This window comes from Drosophila navojoa, chromosome 4, assembly GCF_054131105.1.
Source record: "Drosophila navojoa isolate 15081-1374.11 chromosome 4, UAZ_NAV_1.0, whole genome shotgun sequence".
In the NCBI taxonomy this organism is placed as follows: Eukaryota; Metazoa; Arthropoda; class Insecta; order Diptera; family Drosophilidae; genus Drosophila; species Drosophila navojoa.
The window spans coordinates 9824058-9851484 of record NC_142892.1 but is presented as its reverse complement, the minus strand read 5'-3'; the positions used below and the strand labels follow the sequence as shown (position 1 = coordinate 9851484).

The 27427-nt window shown below is 41.6% G+C and overlaps 1 protein-coding gene across 1 annotated transcript in view; it reads right to left on the bottom strand.

Moving 5' to 3' along the window:
* The window catches only part of bru3 (CUGBP Elav-like family member bruno 3), a 160667-nt gene that overhangs the window by 8068 nt on the left and 125172 nt on the right, over window positions 1-27427 (bottom strand). Inside the window, 6 exon segments of the mRNA XM_089259248.1 lie at window positions 87-905; window positions 982-1158; window positions 2588-2665; window positions 3802-3900; window positions 3994-4267; window positions 4353-4496. Of these exon segments, the coding sequence (XP_089115374.1) occupies window positions 160-905; window positions 982-1158; window positions 2588-2665; window positions 3802-3900; window positions 3994-4267; window positions 4353-4496 (1518 nt within the window). The 3' untranslated portion in view covers window positions 87-159.

Below are 27427 nucleotides of genomic sequence, written 5' to 3'. Positions count from 1 at the left end.
GAATTCATATATTGTTGGTTTATACAAATAAATGGTATTACATATTGTTAAAATCATGATTGATGATTAATTAATTTTCATCTTACCCTAATAAAAAGTTGATCCATGTTGTTGCTGTGGTTCGTGTTACTGTCGCTGTTGCTGCTGCTCTTGGTGCTGCTAGGCTTTTCGTTTCTGTTGCTGCCACAAGAACAACTTCTCGACGAGCTCGACTTTGGAATAGTTACTTGTATCATGAGAACAGGGAATGTTCTCATTGCTATTGTTGTTGCTGTTGCTGTTATTGTTGTTGTTGTTGTTGCTGTTATTGTTGCTGGCATTGGTGCTGTTGCTGCTATAGCGATAGCAATAGGTGCCATTGCGCCAGCTAGCAAAGGTGTAGGGAATCGTATTGCGATTTGCATTGCGATCATTAGCTAATTGTGGTCGAAAATTGTTGTTGGGATTGTTTGGTGATGTTGTTATTGTTGCTGTAGCTGGTGCTGTGGTAGTTGCATTATATTGATGATGCTGATGGAGGTGATGATGTTGTTGTTGTTGCTGTTGCTGTTGATGTTGCTGATATAGCTGATGTTGTTGCTGCTGTTGCTGCTGCTGGTGATGTTGGTGTTGCTGCAGTAGTTGTTGTTGCTGCTGCTGCTGTTGTTGTTGTTGTTGTTGCAGAAGCTGTATCTGTATTTGTTGTTGTTGTATTTGTTGTTGTTGTTGCTGCTGCTGCTGTTGTTGTTGTTGTTGCTGTTGCTGTTGATGTAAGTTACGCTTAAGGAACTCCGATTGTTAATAAGGTCGACTGGCATCCTTTGGCCGCTTCAATTGAACTTTCAGTCTTTTCATGCCAATCTGGAAGCCATTCATGGCCTGAATGGCCGCTTGAGCGCTGGTGGGATTATCAAATGAAACAAAACCTACAAAATTGTCAAAAGTTGAATATTAGAAATCAATGTACGACAATTGCTACAGCTTCAAGTTTTCGAGATTTACCGAAACATTTGCTTTGATTTGTTGCACGATCGATGAAGACCTTAGAGCTGATCACATTGCCAAACGGCAGGAACATTTGCATTAACTCAGCATCACCAAATTCTTGGGGCAAATGATAGATGAATAGATTGCAGCCCTCCGGGCCGGATATAGAACATCCTGGGAACATCAGAAAATCTTAAAAGAAGACATCACAAGAAAAGAAACAAAGTAGAGAAAACAAATTAAACGATGAGCTAAATCATAAATTCGAACTTTATGAGTTTGTCTGCTGTATAGAATTTATTCATGGCTGTTCTTGAGTTTCTCTTCAAATATATATAGATTCAGTTATTTGTTTGCTATGTGTGTTTCGTGTTTTGTGGCTGATTTTGTAGACGATTCAACTAAAGCTAATGCGTTGCATAAAACTCGAAAACTAAATGACAAAACAATGATGTAGAAAATATATTCGATATATATATATATATTTGGGGAGGGGGAACAGAAAAACAAAACAAACAAACAGTAACAAAATACGCTTGCATAGGCTAAAGTATTTATGTATATATATATAGTATATAAGACATAGTCGTATATGCTAGGAATGCTTAATGAGCTACCAGTTCTCTAATGCTATATACTTAAGTTATAAGCTTATGATAAATCGTCCCGAATTTCGCAAATCCTGGTACAAGGATCGTATGTTTTATGAGTTCAGCAAAGCTGAGTTTCATGTGTGTCTATATGTGCATGTGTGTGTGTGTGTGTGTGTGTGGCATGCAGGTTAAGTACTAAGTAAGTTTTTTGAAAAATACAATTAACAATTAGCTACGCGCAACAAATATTATATAGGGAAAAAAAGATGATAAACACGTTACGAACAAGTTGGGCTTAGGGTTAGACACAGATAATACATATACACACGCACACACACATACAGATAGAGAGAGAGAGAGGGATAGACGATGTATATAGGCATTCTCTATGCGCCTTTTAAATGGCTGTGCTTTTATCTTGTCTCGACAACGTTTACATAGTTTTCTCTTGGGGGCGAAACAAAGAAAATAAATATATATATGTATATAAAACAAAGCGAACATAAAATTTTATGATTTTTCATGTGCCTTGGCAAGCCTTTCCGGCAAATATCTTTGCTTTTTATGTGATTTTAAGCAGTTTATATGCAATTTTTACGATCGCCCATAAAATGCCTTTAAATGCAGCCATTAAAAACGATTTACGCCCTTCGCGAGCCTTTCCAAAAGGGTTTTTGAATACACAAGTTGATACAAAGAACGAAAAAAGAATCTATGTAATTAATTTCGTTGGGCTTTTCAGTTCAATTTCTATGTGGATGCAAGCGTTTGTGTGTGTGTATATATATATGTCTGAATTAGTATGTTTATTTATATATATATATATAGCTATATATGTAAGTCAAAACATTCACTTATAGAATTGAGCTGTTCGTCATATCACTCGTGAACAAAACTCAAATACAATATTGATTTACAGTAAGGAAACTAAGGAAAAGTTGTTGGAAGGAAACGAAAGAGAGAGAGAGAGAGAGAGACAGAGAGAGAGAGAGAGAGAACAACCGACAAAATAATAATGAAAAGCTTACCTTCACGCTGAGTGGGTGCAACCGCCGCTAGGGGAGGTGGTAAAGCTTGTGGAAACTGTCCATAGACGGCGGGAAAGGCTGCGTTATATATAAATAATTTTTGTTTTTGGTTTTTACACAAAATCCGAAACATTTATAAAGACAACACAACAATTAAGATACGTATATATGTATATATATGATTTTTGTTTTATGTTAAAGTAAGTTCTCTTGTAGGATTTTTCAGTTTAACTAAATTTATATGAACGAAACAAAGACAAATCATAATCATAGATGATTGATAAACTACGACCAGATCAGATCCGTAGAATACTTAGTTATATATTTCAGTCAGAAACAACATCGGAAAGTTAAGAGACACCAGCTAAAGTGGGCAACTGGATTTCTAGAGTGAAGTCCATTCGACTTTCAAAGACAGTAACAAAATAAGGTATACAAGATAAACCAATTTCAGATCGTGTTTTCGCAAAGAAATTGTAAACGTCAAACATTGAAACAACAAATTTTGGGTTCGAATATATTCAAAATATAATAATTAAAAACAATGAGAACAAGTTTTCAACATAAAAGCCAAAACAAGGAAATGCAGATTTCAATTCAAGTATAGCTCACTTGGTTGAGTCAGTCTTTGATTGTGAGAAGCACAGAGAAGAGCGCTGCGGCTAGACTTGACTTGACTTCTGCATTTCTTTTGTACACAAATGAAATATTTATGTATATATAGAAGTTAGAGTTATATATAACACTTTACTAACAATATATATATATATTTATGGCATGACACAACAATTATTAATTATTTCAATAAAAACAATTATGAATGATTGAACTGTTTATTCTGTCTGTTGTTGTGGTTGAATTACATTTGATTTTCAGTATTATTTTTCACTTTTTAAGACAATGATGTTATGAGAGAAACTGACATGGTAATGCATGAGAGACACTGAGAGAGAGAGAGAGAGAGAGAGAGAGAGAGAAAGGGAATGGGAGGTAGGTTCAGGTGGGAGTGTGTGGTCCTATGATGATTGATGAATTGACATTTTGTGCCTATGGGACTTGTTCTAAACTATTATTATTAATTTCTCTTTGAGCACAATCAGATACGTAGTTCCCTTAGCCTAATGCATAAGTAATATATATATAAAGATAGAAAGAGAGAGAGCGAGAGAGCGAGAGAGAGTATGTCTAAGGCTAGCCAGAGCTTGGGCACTTACCAACTCCTGGAAATGGTGGCAAACCAGGGAAGGCATGTTGCAGTGCAGCAGCATCGCCATTTGGCAAACCCTGTGGCGGTATGGTCAGATGCAGCGGATCTGGAGCGAGTGTGAGATCTTCATATGAATATCAATAAATAGTGATCGTTAGCTGGCTGCCAATATACCCTGTAATGCGATGTGAATACTTACGTGGAAATGCTGTTTGTGGAATGCCATTCGTGAAGACACCGTCGGCCACCGAGGCAGCTGCTGCAGCGGCGGCAGCGCCTCCTGGCTGCCCATTGGGCGTATTGGCGCCCATATTAAAGTTGGGCATCGTCGGCGAGGGCAGCGACGGCGGCTGGCCGGTGCCATTGAGGCCATGAGGTATTTGCGTTGCCAGGGCGGCCATTGGGTTCATGTAGGCAGCCGCCGAGCCCGGCGCTGTGGCCGCAGCGGCCATCAGAGCCGCCTGCTGTTGTTGCTAATGAGGCACAAAGGATTGCAATCAAGCTGACTGAAGTGACTGTGGGGCCGTGAGGCCGTGAGGCCGTGTGTGGGCTACTTACCTGCGCGTAGGCGCCGTACGGTCCAAATTGATTAAAGACAAACGGATTCAATAGGTTCATATGACCGGCCATTTGCTGCATGCGTCTTATTTGTCGCTCCTTCTCCGTGTCGGCGTATTTGACAACCAGGCTGGAGGATGCACCCTGCAAAGGAAATAATTGGATTCACATCGTGAGCTCACTGAGTGGCATTGCATATTTATTGGCGGCTCTTCCGTTTCTCATTTCTCGTTTTACGTTTCACGTTTCCCGATTCCCAGTTCCCCGGCTTCCCGGCTCCCCGGCTTCCCGGTTCCGTAGCCTGGCACCATTCAATGGCAAATCCTATTACAGGCCATTATTTTGTGCCTTGTCACTCGACAGCGCTGGCAACGTTGCCCTATTTTTACCTGTGTGACGGCGCCGTTCCCCGCCACACCTCGTCTCAGTCGACCGCCCGCCCATCCGCCGCCGTCTGTGCACTTTGGCGCTTGGCTTTTGTTATGCGAAGCGGACTGCTCATTATTATCATATTACATTTTATATGCCTTTGTGATCCACAGCAACAGCAACAATGATGATAAAAAGCAAAAATACTCGTAAATAACAAAATAATTGGCAACGCACTTCAATTTGCATTTCCATTGAAATCGGCTTACAAGCTGCGCCCTCTTTATAATATATATATAATATAAGTACCTCCTACCTGGCTACTCCTATATATATATATATATATGTATATGCATATATATGAATTTATATATACGGCTGTCTGTGCCTCGCGCCCTATCCACAGTCAAGTACATTGAATCACGATGTTATCTATTGTCGGCTGTCATTGATTTTGTAACATTGAGCAACAAAGATGCTGTCTACCTACCTCCCTCCCCCCCTTCTCTCTCACTCTGTCTTGGTTTCTCTATCTCTGTCTGCCTCGCTTTGTTGCTTTCTTTGATGTCAATTAATTAGCATAATAATGGACGCTTCACATTTCGCACTTCTGCCTCGACTCCCACACCGCTCCGAGCTGCCGTCGTATGACAATTGAAGCGACAACATTTCATACGCCTTGGCATTTTGTTTTGTTATAATTAAGACGTTTTGCAGATGAGTTGACTGTTTTTGTAATACAATACCCGAAACAGGGAGGCTGGCCGAGCCAAGCCGAGCCGAAGCTTGGGAGTGGGTAGCTTTTATGATTTTGCAAATCATTAATCAATGTAACAATGATATTATATTGCATAATTTCAGCTGTCCAGCCTGCGAGTGTGTGCGTGCGTGTGTGTGTGCGTCTCTGTGTTAATGAGACTTTAGCTAAACAGGTGCTTCATGTACATAGTTAGCAGCCCCGGCAAACACAATTTTAATTAATGAAATATGAAACTCAAGTTTATGCAAAGGCCAAGCTAAATATCCAGGGAGCAAAGCAACCGCAAGGCCAACCTGCCGGCCATCTGAAACTCCTGGCACCAGGCACCAGGCGGCCAGCACTCTGCCGAGCATCTTTGTAATGTATTTTAATGAGCCAACAATGAACATTGGATATTACATAATTATGTGTATCAGTGTCTATGAATCCTAGTAAACATACAAATGCGGCTCAGATGAACGCCAGCAGCTTTAAGCTGCAAATGCTGCAGCCGAGGTGTAAGGTGAAGACGAACAGTAAATGGCAGATCGAGTTGCCAGATTATATAAATTACAGAAAATATATACTAAATGTTAGAGCATATTAAAAGAGCTAGAGAGTTGCTTAAGTACTTTAATTAATAATTGAATTAAATTTTAAAATATTTTAAGCATCAATTATGGCCAACAAAATCTTTAAGCAATCAACTTTAGCTCATTTGCTACTGCTGCTGCTCATGAAATTTTAAATGAAATGCCAAACAGCAACAGCAGCAGCAGCACCAACAGCAACAGCAGCAGCAGCAGCAACAGCAGCAGCACCAAAAACAGCGAGAGGAACAACACATAATTATTGAAGTGCACTTCCTTTCAATTTTCGCCAACAAATTATAGCATATCAACAGCATGCCACACACTGACGCACACCAGCGTCTGCCGCTTGTCCTGGCCGTCGCCTCGCTTCGCCGCCCGGCTGCCCTGTTAATTTCATATTTCGAAACATGACACTTTCACACATTGGCTAATTTAAAAGCATACAAAATGGTGGCCAGCACACACGCACGCACGAGCTGCCGCGCTGCACAGTTGTTGCCTCATTTCGTGACGAATGTGCTTTGTAGCAGTTGCTGTTGTCGTTGCTGTTGCTGTTGCTGTCGACTGTGTTGCATGTGGCACACAAAAGACGAATCCTTTTCGCGCATATGCAGCGCGTCTCGTTAAATTGTCGCCTGACACCTCACTAATGTCATCACCAGTGTCGAGAGTCAGCCACATTATTACTGTAATTATGTTGGCCGTGTAAACGTCATTAGGCGTTTTAGTGCCAGCCAACGTTACGTGCCCCAATCGCGCGACAATGTCGACTCCTGCTGCTGCTGCTGCTGTTGCTGTTGTAGCTGTCGTGTTGCTCGTGTAAATCTTTCGACATGTTTCACGAAAATTGCAGTGGACAAATTGCAGAGCAGCAAGCGCTGAAGTGGAAGTCTGCAGCGCAATGCAGTTGGGAGTAACGAGTTCGAGCATAACGAGCTCCTATCTATGGTTGCTAAATTACATGCTTATCATATATCTTTTTCACATATACACATTTACTAGGTAGCACTAGGTAGTATATTAACTCTATACTTTATCTGTATTACTGCATAGGTAGATTATTTTCAATTTTCTTATACTATATCATATAATATCATTTAGTTAGCTAAACTATGTGCTGATTAAGTTTATATTAAATCATGTTTACTATAAATTACTATCAACCAACAAGCATCAATCCATTGTATGCACCTTCACAGTTTACTCAATTTAATTGATTTCAATGATTTCCTTTGCTGTCCTCTTTTCATTTCATTCGTGTCCTATCATATCATACCTTTATATACAACTCTCTTCCTTTAAGAATCTCCTCATCAAAACTCTTTTTCCATTTCGTTCCATGAACAACTCCAAATACTTCATCAGCCTGCTCCTGCTCAGCTAATCCCTGCCATTTCCAATTACGCTCCTATACCTCTATCTAGCTGCCTCGCTAATTAGCGCCGCTCCTCAAATAGTGCAACAGGCTCGGTTAGAGCCGCAAGAGCTCATAAATTAATTCATTAACGTCAATTTGATAGCCATATAATCCCGAACCGCAAGTCTTGTCTTGCTCTCTCCCTCTCTCTCTCTTTCTCTCCCTCACTCTGTATTGGGGGCCTCTAAAAAAGGCAGGACTTCGTGAAATGATGTCTGCCTGTGGTCGTAAGTCAGTCGAGTCGAATATGAACGTTTATTATATGCTATGTGTGCAGTTGTTTGGCTGGCACTTCCGCTTCCTGAAGACGACGACACGATATTCCCATTCAAGTGAATTGCTGCGCCAAATGAAATGAAAAATTCAACACGACGCTGAAGGCAGGCAGCACGCCTCTGACTAGCTCCGACTCTGACTCCGACTCTGACTCTGTGTGCAACAGGCTGCCACATGCCGCATGCCGCATGCCGCATTTGCCGCATTTGCCGTTTGCCGTCTGGCAACTAACAAGCCAAACTATACTAACGGCAGGCTTGGACTTGTGCCAGGCGGCACTTTTGGCAGCAATCGCATGTTGCATGCCACTTGCTTCTGCGGCAGGGTCCTGCAAACGTGACGCCATTAGCTTGCGCCTGCCCCCCTACTCCTGCCTCTCTGCCTCACTCTCTGCCAATCGCTTAGGAGGCAAGCGCAGGCTTTACCATTTTGGCACTTGGCAATCTATATACACACTTATACATATATATGTACATATATATATTTTTTCTGGTTCGCCTTATTGTTTTTTAATGCGCGTCGCTCAAAAGTTTTTGCTCGCCTCTTTGGCAAAGTTTCAAACCGCAGCAGGCCAATCGCAGCCAGGCAGCCAACGACGCGTCGTTGCCCAATTACAATTGAAGGCTTACAGTGCATTTAAAAAGTAATTTGTCTGCCAGCCGACCCCCAAAAGCTCTGCACGTATTTATATTTAAATGCAAATGCAACCAAACCCGGATCCAGACACGAGCTCTACACGCTGGATGGGCGGTGGGGAAGCGGACAGGGAGTGGCGCCAGGGGCCAGAGGTTCAGCAAGTGCACATGATAAACCTGTTGGCTGTTTGGGGCTCTCTTCAGACATGGCCGTAATCACAGTTACCCGGACTGGCAGTCGTGTTGCCGTTGCCGTTGCCGTTGCCGTGTTCACTAATGGTGGCTACAAGCCGCAAGCGTTGAGCTCCAGCCCCGAGCGCAGAGAGTCAGGGCACATGCACATAATAAACTGCAACGCGTGTGCTATAGCTGCCACTAGAGCTGGAGCAGGAGCGGGAGCAGTAGCAGGAGCAGGAGCAGTAGCAGGAGCAGGCGCTGGAGTCGTTTACGTGTCTGGGGACATGTTAACATGGCAGTCGTGCCAAAAAATTATTATTCCCGCCTCGATGCCGCTTTTTGTGTGTGCAACAACTGCGAGCGTCGATTTGTCAACGCCTAAAAGGACAACATATTTCTCTCTCAATTTGCAACGGGAACATAACACAAAAAAGAAGAAAAATAGCAAAAAAAATTTATAAATGCAAAAGAAATACTAGCAAATAAATGGGCGGCAAATGGTTTTAACAAATGAATTATATATATAACTATATATATGCATATATATATATATACGGTAGTCTGTGCATGATTTGCATATAATAGTTTATTTTTATTATAATTTTTTTTGCTATTTGTTTTTCTTTTTTTAAGCAGCCGCCGGCCGCAGCTTGTTTTAATTGCTAAATGAATTGGCCTGGCGCGCATTTGTTTAATGGCCAGCCATTTTTATATATCAATTAAAGCGCCGGCAAGAAAATGCATTTATTTATTTAACATAAAAGCGCATAAATTTGAACGCCAAATGGATTTGGCACATATAAATATAAGCCTAATAGCAGGTGTTATTTAAAGGTGTTAAATTGTAGAAGAATTCGCGATTTATGCGAGAAGCGAGCATAAAATAAAGAGAATGTAGATAAATGTAGATAAATGCATTAGAGTCGCTTTTCATTTATAAATATCTTTAATATATTTACATAAACTGTATACATGTATGTCGTGTCACGAAAAATATCGTATAGTCACAGTGTGTTGTCTAACAGCAGTGCTGAAATTTTTACTCAGGTTGGCAGCACGCTCTAAGCATACTCAAATTGTCATTCTACGAGACTGAGACAGATATATGTAGCTATTGCTGAGAGCGACTGAGATGGCAAGAAGGCCTCCTGTCAGAAAACAGAGCTTTAGTGTGATGCATTATGAGTTGATATAAATAAAGAGCAAGTGAAATACAGAAGTAAAGCAAGAAAGGCCACTCGTCATATAGGACAGCTCTATAAATATGGATAGCTAACAGCCTGTGCACTATAAACTCCCAGTAAGTCACACCAATCAATACCAATATATATTGATTTATTAGCAGAGGCAAATAAATATTATCTCTCAAATATATTATCTCTTTTCCTACTCCCATGGCCAAGGACTTTTCTAATTAATTTCTGCTTATTTAAAGCCTCAAACTCTCAATGACAGCTGTAAAGTGGCAAAAAAAAAAAAAAATAGTAGCAGAGTAAAACTAATTACAAATTCATTTCCACATTTTAATTTTGCTGTCAGCTGCAGCTTCAGCTTCAGTCAAAACAAATCTTCAACTGATTGCGCGGCGGGGGGTGGGCAGTCCACTGGAAACCGCTTCAGAGCAACCGCAAGCCGAGTAAGTAATCTTTTCCGGCAAATAAATCACACCATCGAGCGGGCGAGCGTGGACAAAAAATAATAAAGAACTCTGGCTGCGAGTCAAATTAGTGTAAAATGCCACTAAGCTACCTAAGAGTATGCTCGGCATTAAAAAATGTACGAGCCATGCGAAAAGTTACTTACTTTCGGGGCCAAAGTTGCGACGCGCTGTTAACCGCAGCCCGCAGGGATCGAGAGGAGAGGCGGACAGCAGGACAGCAGGACATGCGGACGGTCAGACAGACAGGCGTTGCATACATTAAACAACTTTTGGCTCATTGCATTTGGCCGTAGTCCAAGTCCGGGACAGAGTACTCGCCCGTGTCCCTGCCCCTGCCCCTGTCCCTGTCCGTGTCCGTGTCCGCGTCCGTGTCCGGGTCGGCATCAAAAGGCAGCCAAATGGAGCCGCAGGCGAAGCGTAAAATGCGGGCAAGCAAAAAGCGCGAGGCGAACAACGGCGTTGACAATGCAACTTGCCAACGTTGGCCAAAATGAAAAACTTATTTAATTTACTTTGCTTTTCGCCCAGCCCGCCGCAGCCGTAGCCCGGCCATTTAATTCAATTAGTCGCTGAGAGTGCTCTTGGCCAAGGCTTAAAGCGAATGCGAGAGCAGGCCTAAAACACAATCAGGCGCAGCAAGCTCTAAAGAAAAGCCGTTGGAGAAACTTATGCATTAAATACATTGTATATAAGGGAAATAGATATACTTAAAGTTTAGTTAAAGACTTCTAATAAGCAATCAACAGGCTATAGAGAGAGAGCGAGTGGGAGAGGGAGAGGGAGAGGGGGAGAGAGGGCGAGATATGCTTGGCATGTGACAGCAAAGTTTTAATGCAAGTTGTTGTTGTTGCTGTTGTTGTTGTTGCAGCTGAGGGACTTGACTTGGACAGGACAATTCGTAAATAACGCCTTGAATACGCCCCATTTTGTCGTATCTGTCCTTCGCATGCCTTGTTGCACATGTCTTGCATAGTTCACAGAGCTCCAACTGCGAAGAACTTGGCATTTTGTTATCATTGTTGTTGCCCCTGTTGTTGCTGTAGTTGTTGTTGTTGTTGTGGGTATAAATGTCGTGAGGACCGCACAGTTTACTCAAGCAAATGGCTGGCTCAACACGGCAGCAAAGGACTGGCAGGATATTACATGCAAGCATGATTGAGTTTCGAGCACTTCTCGTCCTGCATAAGGACACACAGAGCCAAGCAGGCAGCCAGGCAGGCAGGCAGCCAAGGCTAAAGAGAGGAAGCGCACAATTTCATAAATTTAATGTTGGCAAAAAGTTTTTTCTCTTTGCTGCCCACTGATTTTAGCATAGGATTGCAACAAATTCAATTTCGACTACGCCTCTCTCTAATGCACTTAAAATCAAAGTGCGTTCACACAGTTCACAGCTGGCAAAAAATACTACAAAAACTGAACTAAACCGAGTCTAAGGATGGCCCGGATAGCCAAAGCCAGGCTGGCAGCCCTTTAGACCGTCTGTCTGCAGCGTTTTTTGTGCTTGATTGAACAGAATGTTGCCAGGGCCAAATTTAATTTACGACTCTGAGTGAGATAGAGGAAGAGGGGAGAGGAAGAATCTCTGCTGAGACTGTGCCGCATGAATATTTCATTTGCAGTTGGTTGCCAGGATAAGGCGCAGCCGAGACTTAAGCCGAGAGCACTGCAATCGCAGTCGTAAACAATTTACAGTCCAAATTGTTAATAAAATTATCAAATATTATATTTATGGGTGCGCATTATGGTCAGTATGGTCAGTCGTGAGAGGGAGAGTGGAGAGTGCTACCCACAAACTTCCAAATTCGTTGGCTTTTTACAGCTCACAGTTTAATTTGCTGCTTTGGTTTTACGAGCTGTTGATGCGATAGTTGTTTTTACGGATAAGCACAGCAGTAAGTGCCCTCGCACAGAGCTGCCCAGGCCACGCCCATAAAGCGCAACTCTTTAAACAGGTTACGAGTCACGTCCCAGCACTATGCTGGCATTAAAGCAGTTTTTGATGAAACAACTTAATAGAGAAGGTCCTGTTAGGCTATGAACTGTTAAGGATACTCAAATAAGATAACAATAAAAGCAAAATTTATGAAGTATATATGTTGGTATGTTCTGATAGCTGGGTAAGTTACAGGCGGAGAGAGAGATAGAGGAAGCAAGAGAAACAAAGAGAGAGAGGGAGTTAGACAGAGAAGGGTAGAGGGACATGAAGAATCAGACACTTTAGTACAAGTTTATGTCTTCTGCTTATTGATTTTCGTTCAACTTCTCAAAGCAAGAGACTCTGATTTATCTTACTACAACTAAACTCTCCTCTAAACTTTCCTCAAGCCGAATATTGTAAATAGAGTTCAAGAGTGGGTCAACAAAAATACCCTGGGCGATTAGATTGTCATCCAAACAGCCTGTCCAGGCATCTAGGTCTAGCTACTGCACAGCTACGAGATCGAGGCTTGAGTGAGACTGAATAATATCTATATTTTTCTCGAATCATGCCTAGTCAACATTGTCAATGCAATTCACTCAACCCTAAACATTTGCTGCAGTGAAAACCAACTAAAAATTCCCTCCTCTGGTAAGCCTCAGCAAACGTAGTCATTATATCAACTAGCCCAGCTTCTAGTGCAGCTCTTTAAGCAAACGAATCGTGTCTAATGAAAGAGCATAAAATCAACATCGAATGGGTTAAACAACACGCGCTCGCAGATCCAATTAGTTGCAATAACTAAACCAATGCCTTCTTTGGGCTGTCCCCATCCCTATCCCTATCCCTGTTTGGCCATGTGCTGACCAGTGCCGTGCCAATTGCCAGCCACAAACAGCAAAACATTTCAAAGGACACGTCAGGCACAGGGCACAGCTGCAGTTGCTGTTGCAGCTGCAGCTGCAGTTGCAGTTGGTCTGTTGAAAATTGCGCAAAAATAGTCTCTGGAAAAACTAAAAACTAAAAACTAAAATCCAAATGAAAATATTATTAAATTCAATTGGGCAAACATTACAGAAACATGCGACAGGCACGCACACACAGAGTGCGAGAGAGAGAGAGAGAGAGAGAGAGAGAGAGAGCAGTAGAGAGTGAGAGGGAGTGTAAGGGTCAGCTGAAACATATGTGGATGCAACATGGCGTCCATTTGGCAACGGCCGCCGCAACAAACGACCAAAAATTGCATTGCCATTTTTACGCGCAATTTGTTTTGCGGAAATATTGTGAAAGTTTTTCGGGGCGAACCGGCAGCAGTGCGACAGGCAATGCGAAAAGGGTGGAGGGCGGTGCGCGGAGTGGGGTTTGGCCAGAATGAAACGGGAACAGGCTGCCACGTTGGCGACATTTGGCCAAATTGCACACTAATGTGTGTGCTTGTGTGTGCGTGTGTGTGCGTGTGCAATTGCCAACAGCAAATGGCCGCAAATGCTTGAATACATACACACACACACACACATACATATATATATAGAAAGAGAGACATATATATTTTTATGTGCGTTGATTTCTGATTGTTATATAACATTTCATTTAATGCCCAGTTTAAGCCGTGCTAAAAAAAATGATAGAGACAGAGCTCGACTCAGAGAGAGAGAGAGAGAGAGAGAGAGAGAGAGAGAGAGAGAGAGTGAGATAGAGGTATATGCCTTAATTTAATCATGCGAAATCTGTGCTACGCCCAAATGCAGTAAGCACAAATCGCTTTGGCATGCCTTGCCAATTGCTGTGGCTGAAAGAAATGCAACCGAAAAGTAACATCAAAATCATGGCAAACTCTTTTTTAACTATTTGCAATTCAAGCATAAGTCTGACAGTCTCCAGTGGCAGCAGCAGGCAGCAGCATATGCAAAAAAAGCAAAGGAAAACCGAAAGAGAAGGAGAAGGAGAAGGAGAACGAGCTCCGCCCATTGGCAACAAATCTGGCAATGAATATATTTGGCCAAAACGAGTGTCTGGCAGGCGCATTGCATACTTCTAGGCGCTGGCGTGAAACATTTTACTCGACTCTACCCGACGCCGCGTCTCCTCCTCCTGCTCTCCTCCTGCTCTGCTGGCTCGGCTGCTTGATAAACGAGCATCGTCAAGTGGAGCGCGCGCTTGGTTACCTGCCAGACTCCTTAGACTCCTTAGACTCCTTAGACGGTTCGGCGGTTTATATTTTGACAATTTTTCTCGGCGCAGTCCAAGTTTCCAGCACACAAATTGCTAGCGGAAATGATAGACGGCGGGCGGTAGCAACTAGTTTTCTAGGCAATTTATACAGTCACATGTTCCTTTGTTGTCTGATAGCGGCTCAAGCTGACTGCAGAAGTTGAGAGAAAGTGCTTCAATTTGGCTTTGCCTTAAGCCGTGAGCAAAGCCCAGAAATCGATTTCAAAGCGAATATAAAGCTGTGGCGGATCGAAACAGATTGAAGCCGAGAGATGAGCTCCAAAATATAAGTGTAATTCTGATTGTGCTCTCTGGCAGATACTTAACTCCTTTTCATTATTTAAATAAGTTTTTTTTCGTGCAGTTTGCAACTTTACTTAAAGCTGCGTGGATCTGCATTCGTATTTGTCTTTAGTTGGTTTTTTTTTTCCTTCAATTTCTTCTACTTCTTGGCCATTCTGCTTGACTTGCTTATCATAACAAAAGTTGAGAAACTAACTGAAAAGTAGACAGAGATGGATACAGAGTGACAGCAGATAGAGACAGAGAGAGAAAGAGGGAGAAAGAAACTGTTCGTCAAAACGAAATAATATGCCAAAGCATTCTTCACTGATTCGGCGCTATGCGTTTTTGCACTTCAAAGTACTTCAAATCAATTTTCTTCACTTATTTTCATAAACCGCCAGCCGGCACGCCTCCCGTTGCCCGCCTCCTGCTCCCATGTCCTGCGGACGCAAAAAATTTGCCAGAGAAGTTCAATTTTTGAAAAATATTTGCAAATTTCATTCACTGCGCTCGTCCATTCAAATTTCCTGCATTTATGTTGTTGTCCTTTAGGGACGCGGCCAGAAATATGAGAGCGGCAAAAGGCAAAGCACAAAAAAAGATGAAAAAAAAAAAAACGAAATGGAGAAATAAATGGAAATAAAGGACAAAACAGCAGCATGGCCCGTAGTCGACCAGGTCCAGCAGCTGAGCTGTGTACGTGCCCCCCTTTGCCGGCGCCCCTGCTGCTGCTTCAGCCCCTTCTTCATTTTCGGCACATTTGGCCCGACGCAAGGACCTTTTGTTATATTGAGAAGGCAGCAAGAAATTGCGCTAAGATGCTTATCCTTTTTTTCTCCTTTTCTCTGTTTTTTTTTTCTCTTCTTTGGGGGAGCAGCAGGAATGGTAAAAATGCTCCATTATTATTTTTATTACTTATTTGCTTTTAATACTTGACGATGGCTAGGACGAAACGTCATCCAATCTCAAAGCGGATGTCGTCTACTTTGCATTTTGAGCCGTTCTACTTGTATGCTTCCTGACGCTGGCCAGGATCCAGCAATCCGGCATATTTTAAACGACGTCGCGTCGCCCCACATCCCCACATCTCCATGTCCCTCGCACCCGAAAATTATTATACTTATGGCCCGGGTCCTGCGTCCCGACGCACTTATTGAAAAATTCGCATCTCACATCAGTGAAAAGAGAAAGAAAGGCGAACAAAAAATCGAAATGGAGAAAATTCTTTGGGCATCTGAGCTTCGATGACTTTCGCTTGGCTTCGATACTTCGTCTTGGACTTGGCTGCCCCTGCTCCTGCTGCTGCTGCTGTGCAGTGGCTCTTGTTCTAAGTGCAGTCCCTTAGTTGGCTTTGTCGTCTCTGTTTATGCAAAAAATTTGTCTACTGTCTATGGCCGGTCCGGCCGGTCGTCTTTTGTTATTTCTTGTGCTTAAGTAGTTTTTGCTGTTTTTCATACTTTCAGCTTGTAATCACTGTCAATGTCGACCATCCTTTCGCTCGTGTTTTGTTTCTGACATGCTGCTTAAATGGTTCTCAAGATTTAGCTACTTGATCTCCGCCACCCCGAACTTATTAATAATAAGCTATACAAATTTTTCAGTGTCTAGTGCATAGATTGCAAGGATTGCCAAGGATTTGTCTGCGACACTGCACTTGCATAAAGGATGCCCCTCGAAAGGGTTCGTTCTTACTGGTTTTCCTTTTCTTTTCTTTTCTTTTTTTTTTTGCATTATGTTATGCAAATTTGTTGTTGTTGGTACATACCTGCAACGATAAAGAAGAAGAAGAGAAGTGATATGAGTAAGTGGATATATATTTTCTTTTTATGATTAAGGGTTGTCTGGACAGGGTTAAAGGGTTAAACTGTATAATGCGTGTTGATGCTCAGATAAAATAAATTGGCTAAAAGGGTTAGCCATATTGATTTATGCTTCAACATATAAGATTCCCAACTCTAGTTGGGATTTATATACATATAGAGACTCTGACTCCTTTCTAAGGAAAACATGTATCGTATTCAGCTTTAATGTGCTTAAAGTCTTGGGTTCTAGCTCTTGTTCTCTCTAATGTGTTCTGCAAAATCAATTGGCCAAGTCCCTTTTAAGCCACTTTTAAATGTGCTAAACATTTACAAAATTCTATTTGGGCGGCAAGCCCCGAGTACCCTGAGCTCTGGCAGTAAAATTTTAATAATAGCAAAAAGTTCAATTGGCATTTCAATATTGTCTTTGACCTTAGCCTTTTATCAAGAAAATGCATTGGCACCAATTGCGGGGGCGGTGACACGGCACGCACACACACACACACACACACACACTCATAAACACCCAGACAGACAAACACACAGATAAACGAGCTAGACTCTTGCCTAGGCACTGCCAGCTTCAAGCCAAGCAGAACTGGTTTAAGGAGCCGACGGGTGGACGTGGGCATAGGGTCCTGATATTATGAGTGTTGCTGGCATTTCAACGATTTTCAGTTTTCTTATTAAATATTCTAGAAATGTTTCGGAATCCAATGATTGTGCAATGGCATGTACGCGCAGCCGTGCCCCTCGAGCTGCTCTTGGCCTCTGCCACTGCCTCTGCCGCTGCCTCTGCCTCTGCCTTCTCGGCTGCTGCAAAGCATTTTTCGCTTTCAAGCAGCTGGGCGAGGGAGCTGCCAAATGTTGTTTGTCATTTTAAGGCAGAGCCATGGGTAACTAGTGAGCTGGAACTATGGAGTAGCAGCAGCAGGAGCAGCAGCAGGAGCAAATGGCATTGCATGGGTAGCTGGTAGCTGAGGCAACAACAAAGTGAAAATGAAATGACTCGGAACGAATGACAAAGCAAGCATTTAGATGGCAGGGAATGCTTCAACAGAAAGAGAGAACGAGGGAGAGAGTGAATGAAGTAAGGGGTAAAGCCAAGTGAGAGGAGACCAACACACACACACACACACACACGCATTCACACGTACGTTATGTACCTTTTGGCAGTCAATGAAGCATATCCTAATTTGCAAGCCAGAGCTTTAAGCATTTCGGCATTTTGCATTTTAAAGTATGCTCTTAGCCTAAGCGAAAAAGGAATTTGAGGCCCACTTGCATAATTCAGCAGATCTGTCACACTTTTCTATCCCTTTTGGTCAAGCGGCTGCAAAAGCATAGATAATCATTTCGGTATCAATCAGAGTTTCCATATTAAATTTTTAAAGCAAAATATATTTATTGCTTGCCTGCGGCCAGACACGAGTCTTCCATAACAAATCAAAGCGTTTTAATGATGATGATGATGATGTGAGAGTGTGTGTGTTTGTGTGTGTGTTTGTGAGTCTGTTTACCTTTGGGGCCATCAACGAAAAACAGCTAAATAAACAAACGTGCGCCCACCAAATTATGCAACACAAATCAGCGCATTTTCCGCTTGAACAAACAACAACTCGCGTCTGCGATAAACAGCCAACTAATTTGGCTGCACAGCAGCTAAAAAAAAAAAAAAAAGCAGCTGAAAAAAATTATTAGAGAGACAAACTAATTTACAATACGCCCAAAAGCCAGAAATGTCAAGCACATACGCACATAGAGAGAGAGAGGGGAGAGGGGGAGAGAGCGACAGGCAACAATCGAGTGCAGTGTAAATATCCTGCGGTTTTTAGTTTATTATTAATTTTTGTCAACGAGTCCTGTGCTCGAAATCCTGCTGCTGTCTGTCTGCTCTGTCACTGATAATAAATTTTGAGTTGTGCAAAAAAAAAAAAAATTAGCTGAATATATATGTATGTATAGTATGGTATATATGCTAAGCGCGTGTTTAAGCGACATTTAATTAATAACACCCAAATGCCCAGCGGCGACAATTGTTATTTAATATATTGTTATTAATTTCAGCCAAAAGCTGGCTCGAGGCAAGAGTATTCGAGTGGTTTTTATAGATGAAAATAGACACAATAAAATTCTGTTAGGGATATCTCTATAGTCAAAAATGTATTTTAAAGGGTATATAAGCGATTCGTATAGATACAATATTTATATTAGAGATCTATCAATGTGTAGAGGCAAGAGGAAGGAAGAGAAAGGAAGAGAAAGAGCAGATCGCGAGCAGTTTGAATCAAACCAGTTTTGATTAATATAGAACGACACAGATAAGGAGATAGAGAGAGAAAGAGACAGAGAGAGAGAGAGAGAGAGAGAGAGAGAGAGAGAGAGAGAGATATTCCCTGTCGGCTTGAGCCATCAGCTTTCAATTGCCTGCTGTCAGTTACATTTTTTTTCTATTGTTTTTTTGGCTTTGTGCAGCGAAAAGCGGAAATCACGCACATTGCGGTTAGAGTTGCTGTCCACACGTCTATAGCTCTCTCTCTCTCTCTCTCTCTCTGTGTGTGTGTGCACAGTTATTTACTTGATTAAAAATTAATAATTGCATGCAAAACATCGCAGCTACATATATATATGTATATTCAAAAAAATCCTTATAGCATAGCAAATAGCTAACGGGCAAACCAATTTCTGCACACGGATGCAATTTAATATTTTAAATATGTCAATTAAAAGCGCTGGAGAGCGGCTGGGGCAGCGTGGGGTGGCGTGGCGCTGACAGTACGCCCTGGCGGCTGCTGCTTATAATAAATTATATAACATTTCACCAACCGGCAAATAAATTAAACAAATGCAACAAATTTTATTGCGCAGTTGATAAAATCCTCTATTTGATTTTTTTTTGTCTTTTCTGTTCTCTGTAAATCGGAATTAGATTTGATGCAAAAATGTTGGCGAGAATTTATGGAATGCTTAAATGCCAGACGAAATATTTAATGTGAATATCTGCAAATATATTTGGGTTTTCAGCATACCGAATGCTCTATAAAAATGCAATTAATTATAAGGCAGGGCAGGTAGACATATAAATATATACATATATAGTATATATAAGTTGACTGGATATAGCTGCTTTTAGGCATTATTATTTTGTGCAGCAGACGCTGCAGAGTGCGCTATAAAAATATTGAACTTTACGACTGTGGCACGGCTGCACTCGTTCCTGGCACTTGTCATAATTCCATCAGCTGCGAAAAATCTTTAAGCCAACATCGTAGAAAGGCTGAGCCGAGGCTGAGTGGTGGCTGAAGCTATCTAGCTGTGTGTGTGTGTGTGTGTGTGCTGTGTTTCCATGGGCTGCACTCTAGGCAAAGTCAAGTGCTTAAAGCAGCTCAAGAGAGCGAAGGAGCAGCAGCAGCAGCAGCAGCAGGAGATGGCGAGTGCTTCATAATGCACATGAAAGCAGTGGCAGCAGGAGCAGCAGGAGCAGCAGCAGCAGCAGACGCAGTCACTCAGCCAGTCGAGCCAGTCGAGGCAGCAATAAAAAAGCACGCTACACGCCCGCCTCGCCTAGTCAGACACAAAAAAGGCGCTCGTTGAGTTGTAGAAGGACGTCATCGGGTCGCAGTTTAAACGACTTAAGCGCCAAGGAAATCATCATTAAAGTCTCGCCTGTGCCCGCCCAAAAAGCGTAGGCGTTGACGTTGCTCCATGCACTTTTTCTGTTTCTTAGCTCCCTCTCTCTCTCTCTCACTCTCTCTCTCGTTCTCGTTTTCTTCTTTTTGTTTGTGGGCGTGCACCGCCCACAATGCAATCGACAATGCTGGTTAAGTCAAGTGTAGGTCGTTGTTCGGGTCGCATAGAGTTCGAGCATCTGCCCTCAGCCCTCAGACCTCAGCTCTATGCTGCCACAAGCCATCAAGTTGATTGTTGTTGCACGAACCGAGCTTCGTCTCCATTTTGATGCTGCTCGGCGAACACTTAAGTAAATAGAGTTCCAAATGAAATGCGCCCATTGAGCAGTGAAGTGCTCGGGCCTTGGGCTGACATCGATCTGGCCAAGAGTCAAAAGCGGCCAGCGGACAGCGGCCAGCGGCGAGGGCGCCACAAAAGGCTTACAATGTTCGGTCAGCTGTTAAGCGTTGTAGTACCAGACTGCATTACGAGCATACTCTAGCCATATATAGACAGATATACATGTATATATATATATATGCATGCTGCATACCACTATATGCTTTAATGCTCTTGTCTCTGCATTTGTTTTCAGCTGTCCGTGCGTGCAGCATTTTAATTAACATGCAAATCCAGTTGAAATGCCAATTTATGCTTGACATATAATAACAAAAAAAGGCGAATAATACATATGTACATACATATATATGGAGGGAGAGAGAGGTACAAATAGGCGTATGTGCAGGGCATACAGTGCTGTTCAATTTAATATATTCAACTTAAATCGCATTGCTTTTAATTGGGTTTTTAAATAGACATGTATACATATATATATATATATATATATTTATTGGAAATTTAATATACAAAATGTACATATAAAGCAAATTAAATGTTAAATTAATAATTTATATTTGCAAAATTAAAAATTCTTCAAATAGTTTTAGAAAATGTTTCTTTGCATAAATCAAATTTAGTTTATATGCTAAATACTATTTTTTTTTCCTAAACTCTTTAAGCCTTTTGTTATTAAATTCTTTCATGCACAGAGTTTACTGTAGCAGTGTAAGCGGCATTAATTCTTTAAAAATAATTATATAATAATTACTTATGCATTGAACATCGAAATCAATGCGTGTACAGATTATTGTTATTATTATGCAAATTATATATACATATATGTATAGACTATATATGTATGTATGTATAGCACATTTTGTATATAATTAATTTCACTGTAGAACATTTTTACATTGAGCTGACGTCTTGCCTCTTGTCAGAGAGTAAATGTGAAAAATGATAGCAATAACAAAAATAATAATAATCATGATGATGATGATGATGATTATTATTATTATATTTTATCATAGTCGCATGTGCGAGGCGTTGCATAAATAGGTTTTAATTCGGTTTTATAATCAGAAATGCAATGCATAATAAACATTTTAATGAGACGACCTGACAACGATCTCAGCCATTCGCCGAACAAAGAGACAACAACAGCAACAGCAGCAACAACAACAAACACAATTTATCAACTGTCAGTGGCAAAAGTCTGTTTGCCAGCGAGGTAGACTGAAAGTCAAGTCAATTTGGTAAAAATTGAAACACCTGCTTGATTTCACGCCTGATTTAACTTGGCCATTGTCGCCGGCATTGTCCAGAGTCCCTTTGTGTGTCTGTGTGTGTGTCTGTGTGTGTGCAGAGCAGCATGTGTTTGCAATTTAGCAGTCAGTCAGCTAAATTCAACAGCTCGAACTTTTTCCTTGGCCGGCTGCTTGGGCAAACACGGCTACTTGACGTTCGGCTAAGTGCACCTTGGCCCAGACGTTGGATCGTCGGCGTCTGATAAGCAACGAATAAAAATCCAGCTTGCTTTTGCCCCCTGTAGCAATTTGTCTTTTGTTTGAAGTAAAATTTGTTGTTTGTCAGCGCGCAACATTCAAGTTTAATGCATTCAACTAGTTTAGCTGGCAAATGCCACAACGCCTCGCGGCGTCAAAGTTTCAATAGAGATAGAGAGAGAGAGAGAGAGAGAGAGAGGGAGTAGAGAGTGAGGCAGCTGGCAGACAGGAGAATAGGCCATAATTAAGGCAGCATAACATTTGGTTTTGGCATAAGCCATAACAAGCCGGCAGGAGTTGGAAGAGCCAAGTCGAATATTGAATACACTGAGAGAATGGCCTAAGAGATATATAGAGAAATATTTTTTAAATGTGGTAAAGTCTTACATAAAGTCTTATACATGCATATATTATAGATTCAAATATTTTTTATATTTTTAGAACATTTTTTGGATATTATTTTATAATATTTTATATCAGATTTATTTGTGCTTCAGCTGCTCATCTAATATAGCTTAAAGGTTCCATAATTACTAAAATACTCCATTTAAAACATTTCTAAATGACAATAGGTCTACTTTAATGCATATAAATATATATACACATTCACTTGTCAACAGCTTTGCCCCTTCATAAGCTCCATCAGTCAGTGATGAGACCCCACTTAAAAGGCCCCAACAACAACTATGTACAATGTCGCCAACTGCGAGTGCCAATGACATTAGCCATGGCAAAGCTAAAGACATGGTAATTAGTGGGACATGTACGTACACACACACACACACACACACACACACAATTTATGCATTCGCTGAGGCCGCAGAACGCATGTGGCTGGCAGCGCGTCTATTGCTAGGCAATGCTTTATTTTAAATGCTTTTAATTGTTCTGTCAACACACAGACACACACACGCACGCTGGAGGCTGCAGGCAGTATGTGTGTGAGTGTGTGTGCATGTGTAGCCCAGTGCCTGTCAAACCGCAGCGCGCCTAAATGCATGCTTTAAAACTTGTTTGCGTGCTAAGCTAATGAGCTTTGCCATTACACAACAAGCCTCAGCAGCTCCTGCCAACCCCTTCCCGATCTGTCTTCCCTATATATATGTAATGATGTGTGTGTGTGTGTGTGTGTGTGTGTGCACTTTGTTTGCGGTTGTGTCATTAACAGCAGGCGCCACAGCTCTCGGCCTGCAAAAGTTATTAGCAACAACTAAACATAAGTAAGTGATATTTGCCCGGGGCATACAACTTGGTTGAATGGGCGCTGGAAAGGAGTGCGACGCGGGGCGGAACGGGGCGGGGGGTGTGGCATCAACTTACATGCCAGTCCAAATATTAACTCATTTCGGTTTAAGTGCGTGCTGCGGCACAAATTACTGGAAAAACTTTCGACACTGAAGCATTTGATTATAGGTGTGTGTGTGTATGAGTGTGTGTGTGTGTGTGTTATTTGTTTGTTGAGCTGCTGTTAGAGAAAATGAAGAGTTGCGGGAGGGGGGTTGTTGAAGAGCATTAATTAAATTAAAATTGATTGAAGCACATTTGGCACAGGGAACACAAGGCATTGACAGACCTCAAATGTAATAAAGACCCAGTTTATTGGACTAATTGGTTGCAAGAGGCTCTCGGTAAGAGCTGAGCGAGAGTATTTAGAGTTTAGCTAAGCATATACATATTAAATAAATTACATACCTCATTTGAATACTTTCAATTTATATTAATCATCAATTATTAACAAGAAAATATTAATAAAAAATTTATATAAATTCCTTTTTGTTTTATTAGTTTTTTCTGTGCTACGCTTCACACATTTTTATAATTATTTAATTTAATTTAATTTCGTGTGTTTTTCTTTATAGCGCTTGTTGCTTATATTTCATGTTAATTAATTTTGTAATTAAATATGCATTTATGAGGCCTGTGCAGCAGCGTATCCTATTTATCTGTGAATTATGCTATATATATTTATGTCATTTTCAATAAATGTATATATATTTTATCTATATTTATTTGGCCAGCGCACATGTTGACACATGTTTCAAATGTAAATAAATAATGCAAATGCAATATGAACAACTAAGAGCTTCGCAGTGAGGCGTAAGCGAATGCTCGAATACTCTTTCCTAGTTCAAATAATATAAATTTATGAAAGTCGCAATGCGTAGATAAACTAGATAGATTAGAGTTCTGAATGAGTTTTCTCTAGTGAATCTCAATATATTCTTATATGTATAATGAGTCAGGGCAGTCTATAAAAATCAATAAGCTTCATTCATTCTATGAACACACATGAGAGGCATCAAAGGACAGCGTATACCATAAATGCTATACTATGTATATGGCACTCTCATTTCGCATAAATACTTATGTGCAAATGATTTTCATGTAATTAAACAAATAGCTAATTATTTTTGATTTTTAATTGAAATGCAGTGGCCGCAAGCAAACGAAAAGGAGCGAATGAGGGAGAGAGAGAGAGAGTGGCCAAATACAAAAATTATTAACTAAAAACTGGCGTAGTATATATAGACACACATATATATAATACATACGCACAGCATAGATTATAAAATGGGCTTCCGTTCTCTGCCAATGCCAATTATATATAAAATGGGGGGAAAAAATATTGCAAGAAATTGAATACATTTCACAATGATTAAATGAGCTGCTCATCAATTTCATATCATAAATGTGTACATACATATATACATATATACATATAGCATTGCATTTGCATTGCTGTTGAAAATGATTTTCCATTATTATTATAATTTCTCGTTTATTTGTTTTAATGAAAATGCATAAATAAATGCCAAACTACATTAAACTCAATTGTTGTTGTTGTTGTTGCTTTTCAATTGCTAATGCATATCTATAATTTGCAATATATTTGTGTGTGTGTGTGTGTGTGTGTGTGTGTGTGTGCTCAGCCAATTGGCAACAACGCTCCACTATAAGTTAATTAACAATGACTTTAATGCGCTGCAATCAAATGCAATTCGCTGCACTTTCTATGGGCTATTAAAAATGCATTTAACTGCGAGTTTTTAGCATTTAAATGGCTAACGGCCGGCGGCTTTAAGCCCAGCCAACTGCCACATTTATCAAGTACTACCGGCGCGCGCTAAGCACAGAAGATTGATAGAGAAATATAACATAATAACTGGGCTCTAGCGCTAAGCTAGCCCCGGCATATTTCATTGCTATGAGCTGATATCATTTTTTCTGATTAGAGAGTTCGGATTTGGCGCTCTTTTGTTATACATTAATCAAGTGGCTAAAAAAAAAAACCAAAAGGACGCACCTAGCTAATATTTAATCTGGCCAGAGCCAGAGCCCAGCTCCTCTTGCTTTGGTTGATTTGGGCACTTGCTAAATAAGCAGCGGAAAAATATGAAATTTGAGTAATTGCTCGGGGTTATGTCGTGGCACATCATAAATCATGTTGCATAGTTTTAGGCGCGCTCGTAAAACCCTATTAAAATGTAAAATTAAACCGAGCAACGCCGAGCCGAAGCGAACCGAACTCAGCTCGAAAGGCGCAACAAAATATTTATTAAAAATGTATGCGCTGCCCTCAGCTCAGGTGTTGCACTCTCGATGTGTGTGTGTGAAGGAGTGAGCATGTGTGTGTGTGTGTGTGATAAAATAGCAACAATCACCATTAGTGTCATATGCCATCATCAATCATCGGCACGCAGAAGGACAGCGTCCAAGTTGTACTCAGCCAGGCGACAAGCGACAAGCGACAGGCGACAGGAGCAGACGACAGCGACAGATCCTTTGTTTGGCCAAGACGCTCGTCGTTGAGCCTGTTGCCAGTTTAAAGCGCTCTTAAGCAGTTAGAGCTAAAGACAGAGACTCTGCGGCACTCAGAGTGTGGAGGGGCTATACAAAAACCTAGGCTGGCCATTGTTTTCCTTCCATTCGGGTTGCCTTGTCATTGTCAGCTGTTTGCTTGGGACATGTACTAATATTTTCATGTTCGGCTTGTCAGTGTGCTTGCGGATGCTTGGGGATGGCCGGGCGCCACTCCCAGCCAGGTGCTAATGAAGTGTGTGCAGACAATGCCAATGTAGCCAGTCGAATGTCATCATTTATCATAAAATAATTAAAGAGCTGAATCGTGCATTGAAAAAGAGCAGCCAAACTTGGCCTGCAGTTGCCAGCGAGCAGGAGCAGGAGCAGGATCAGGGACAGGGGCAGTTGCTAGCAGGAGACGTGGCAAAAACTTTCGTTTCAGGTGCGCTTCAAAGTCGTTGTAAAGTCGCAAAAATGTTTACTGATATGTTGTGCAGCTTGGAAAGAGAGAAAGACAGAGAGAGAGAGAGGGAGAGAGAGATGAGTCCAACTGACTTGGGAGACTCTCGTAGAGACTGCGACGACAAAACACTTGGTAATAACTGCCAGAAAGTTTTTTGTTTTTGCCTTACTTTGAGACTTGCGAGTTCCAAAAAATATAATTTATGGCCTGCTGTATAGCCGCGGGTTCAACGGGCGCGTCGATAAGGTAAAAGATACTTTTTTATGTTAGGGCCAAAGCATTCGCAAGATACTTTTTCGGGTTATGGGTGTATGTGTGTGTGTGTGTGTGGAAAACACTTATGGCTGCAAAAGTTGCTCGTTTGCTCTTTCGAGCAAACATTGTTGCATAGTTTTTTGAAGGCCAACATTGCATTGCTGTCGGCTTGAGGGGAATGATGGGTGGAAGGGGGAGGCGGACGTAGGGCTAGCGCAGCGAATGCAGAGGTTGGATTTCAGTACGCTGGGGCGCTAATAGAAATAGGAAATGTTTACAAAGTATTTTCATAACTTCCGACACTGACACCTGACACTGTGTGTGTGTGTGTGTGTGTGTGTGTTTGTGTGTGTGTGTGTGTGCGTGCCATAAATAAAGCAGCTCAAATATTTCAAGACGCGACTGTAGCCAGGTAACTGGCATTCTGACACTATGGCCTCTAAATAATTTGCACACACGCATCCTTTAACCCCTTTGCAGGACACGGCACAGGACAGGACAATGCAGATGTATATATATATATTTCGAGGATGGCAGCGCCGCTGGATATGATAGGACAGCGTTGCGTCGCGCTGTCTGGAATGCGCCGACTCTTCTGCTGCTCCTGCTGCTTCTGCTGCTCCTGCATCTTCTGCCAGGATAAATATGAAAAACATGCAAAGTTTGCGTCTGCCGCTGTTGCTGTTGTTGCTGCTGTTGTTGCTGCTGTCTCAGCAGCATTTCTTATGCCGCCCTGCTTATGTGCCTGCCCCCTCCCGCTCCTGCTGTTTATTTCTCTTATTTCGCTGGCAGACATTCCTTAAGGTGCAACATTGCAGGTGTAGCTATGCAACACGACTTCTTCTCACGCCTCTCACGCCTCTCGCGCGCCTTCGTTTTTTGCATAACAAAGTGCAAACTCATTTTGCTGCTGCAAGCGCGTGGGCGTGGCAGATATGTTGCGTTACGTTCGCCTCCCTTT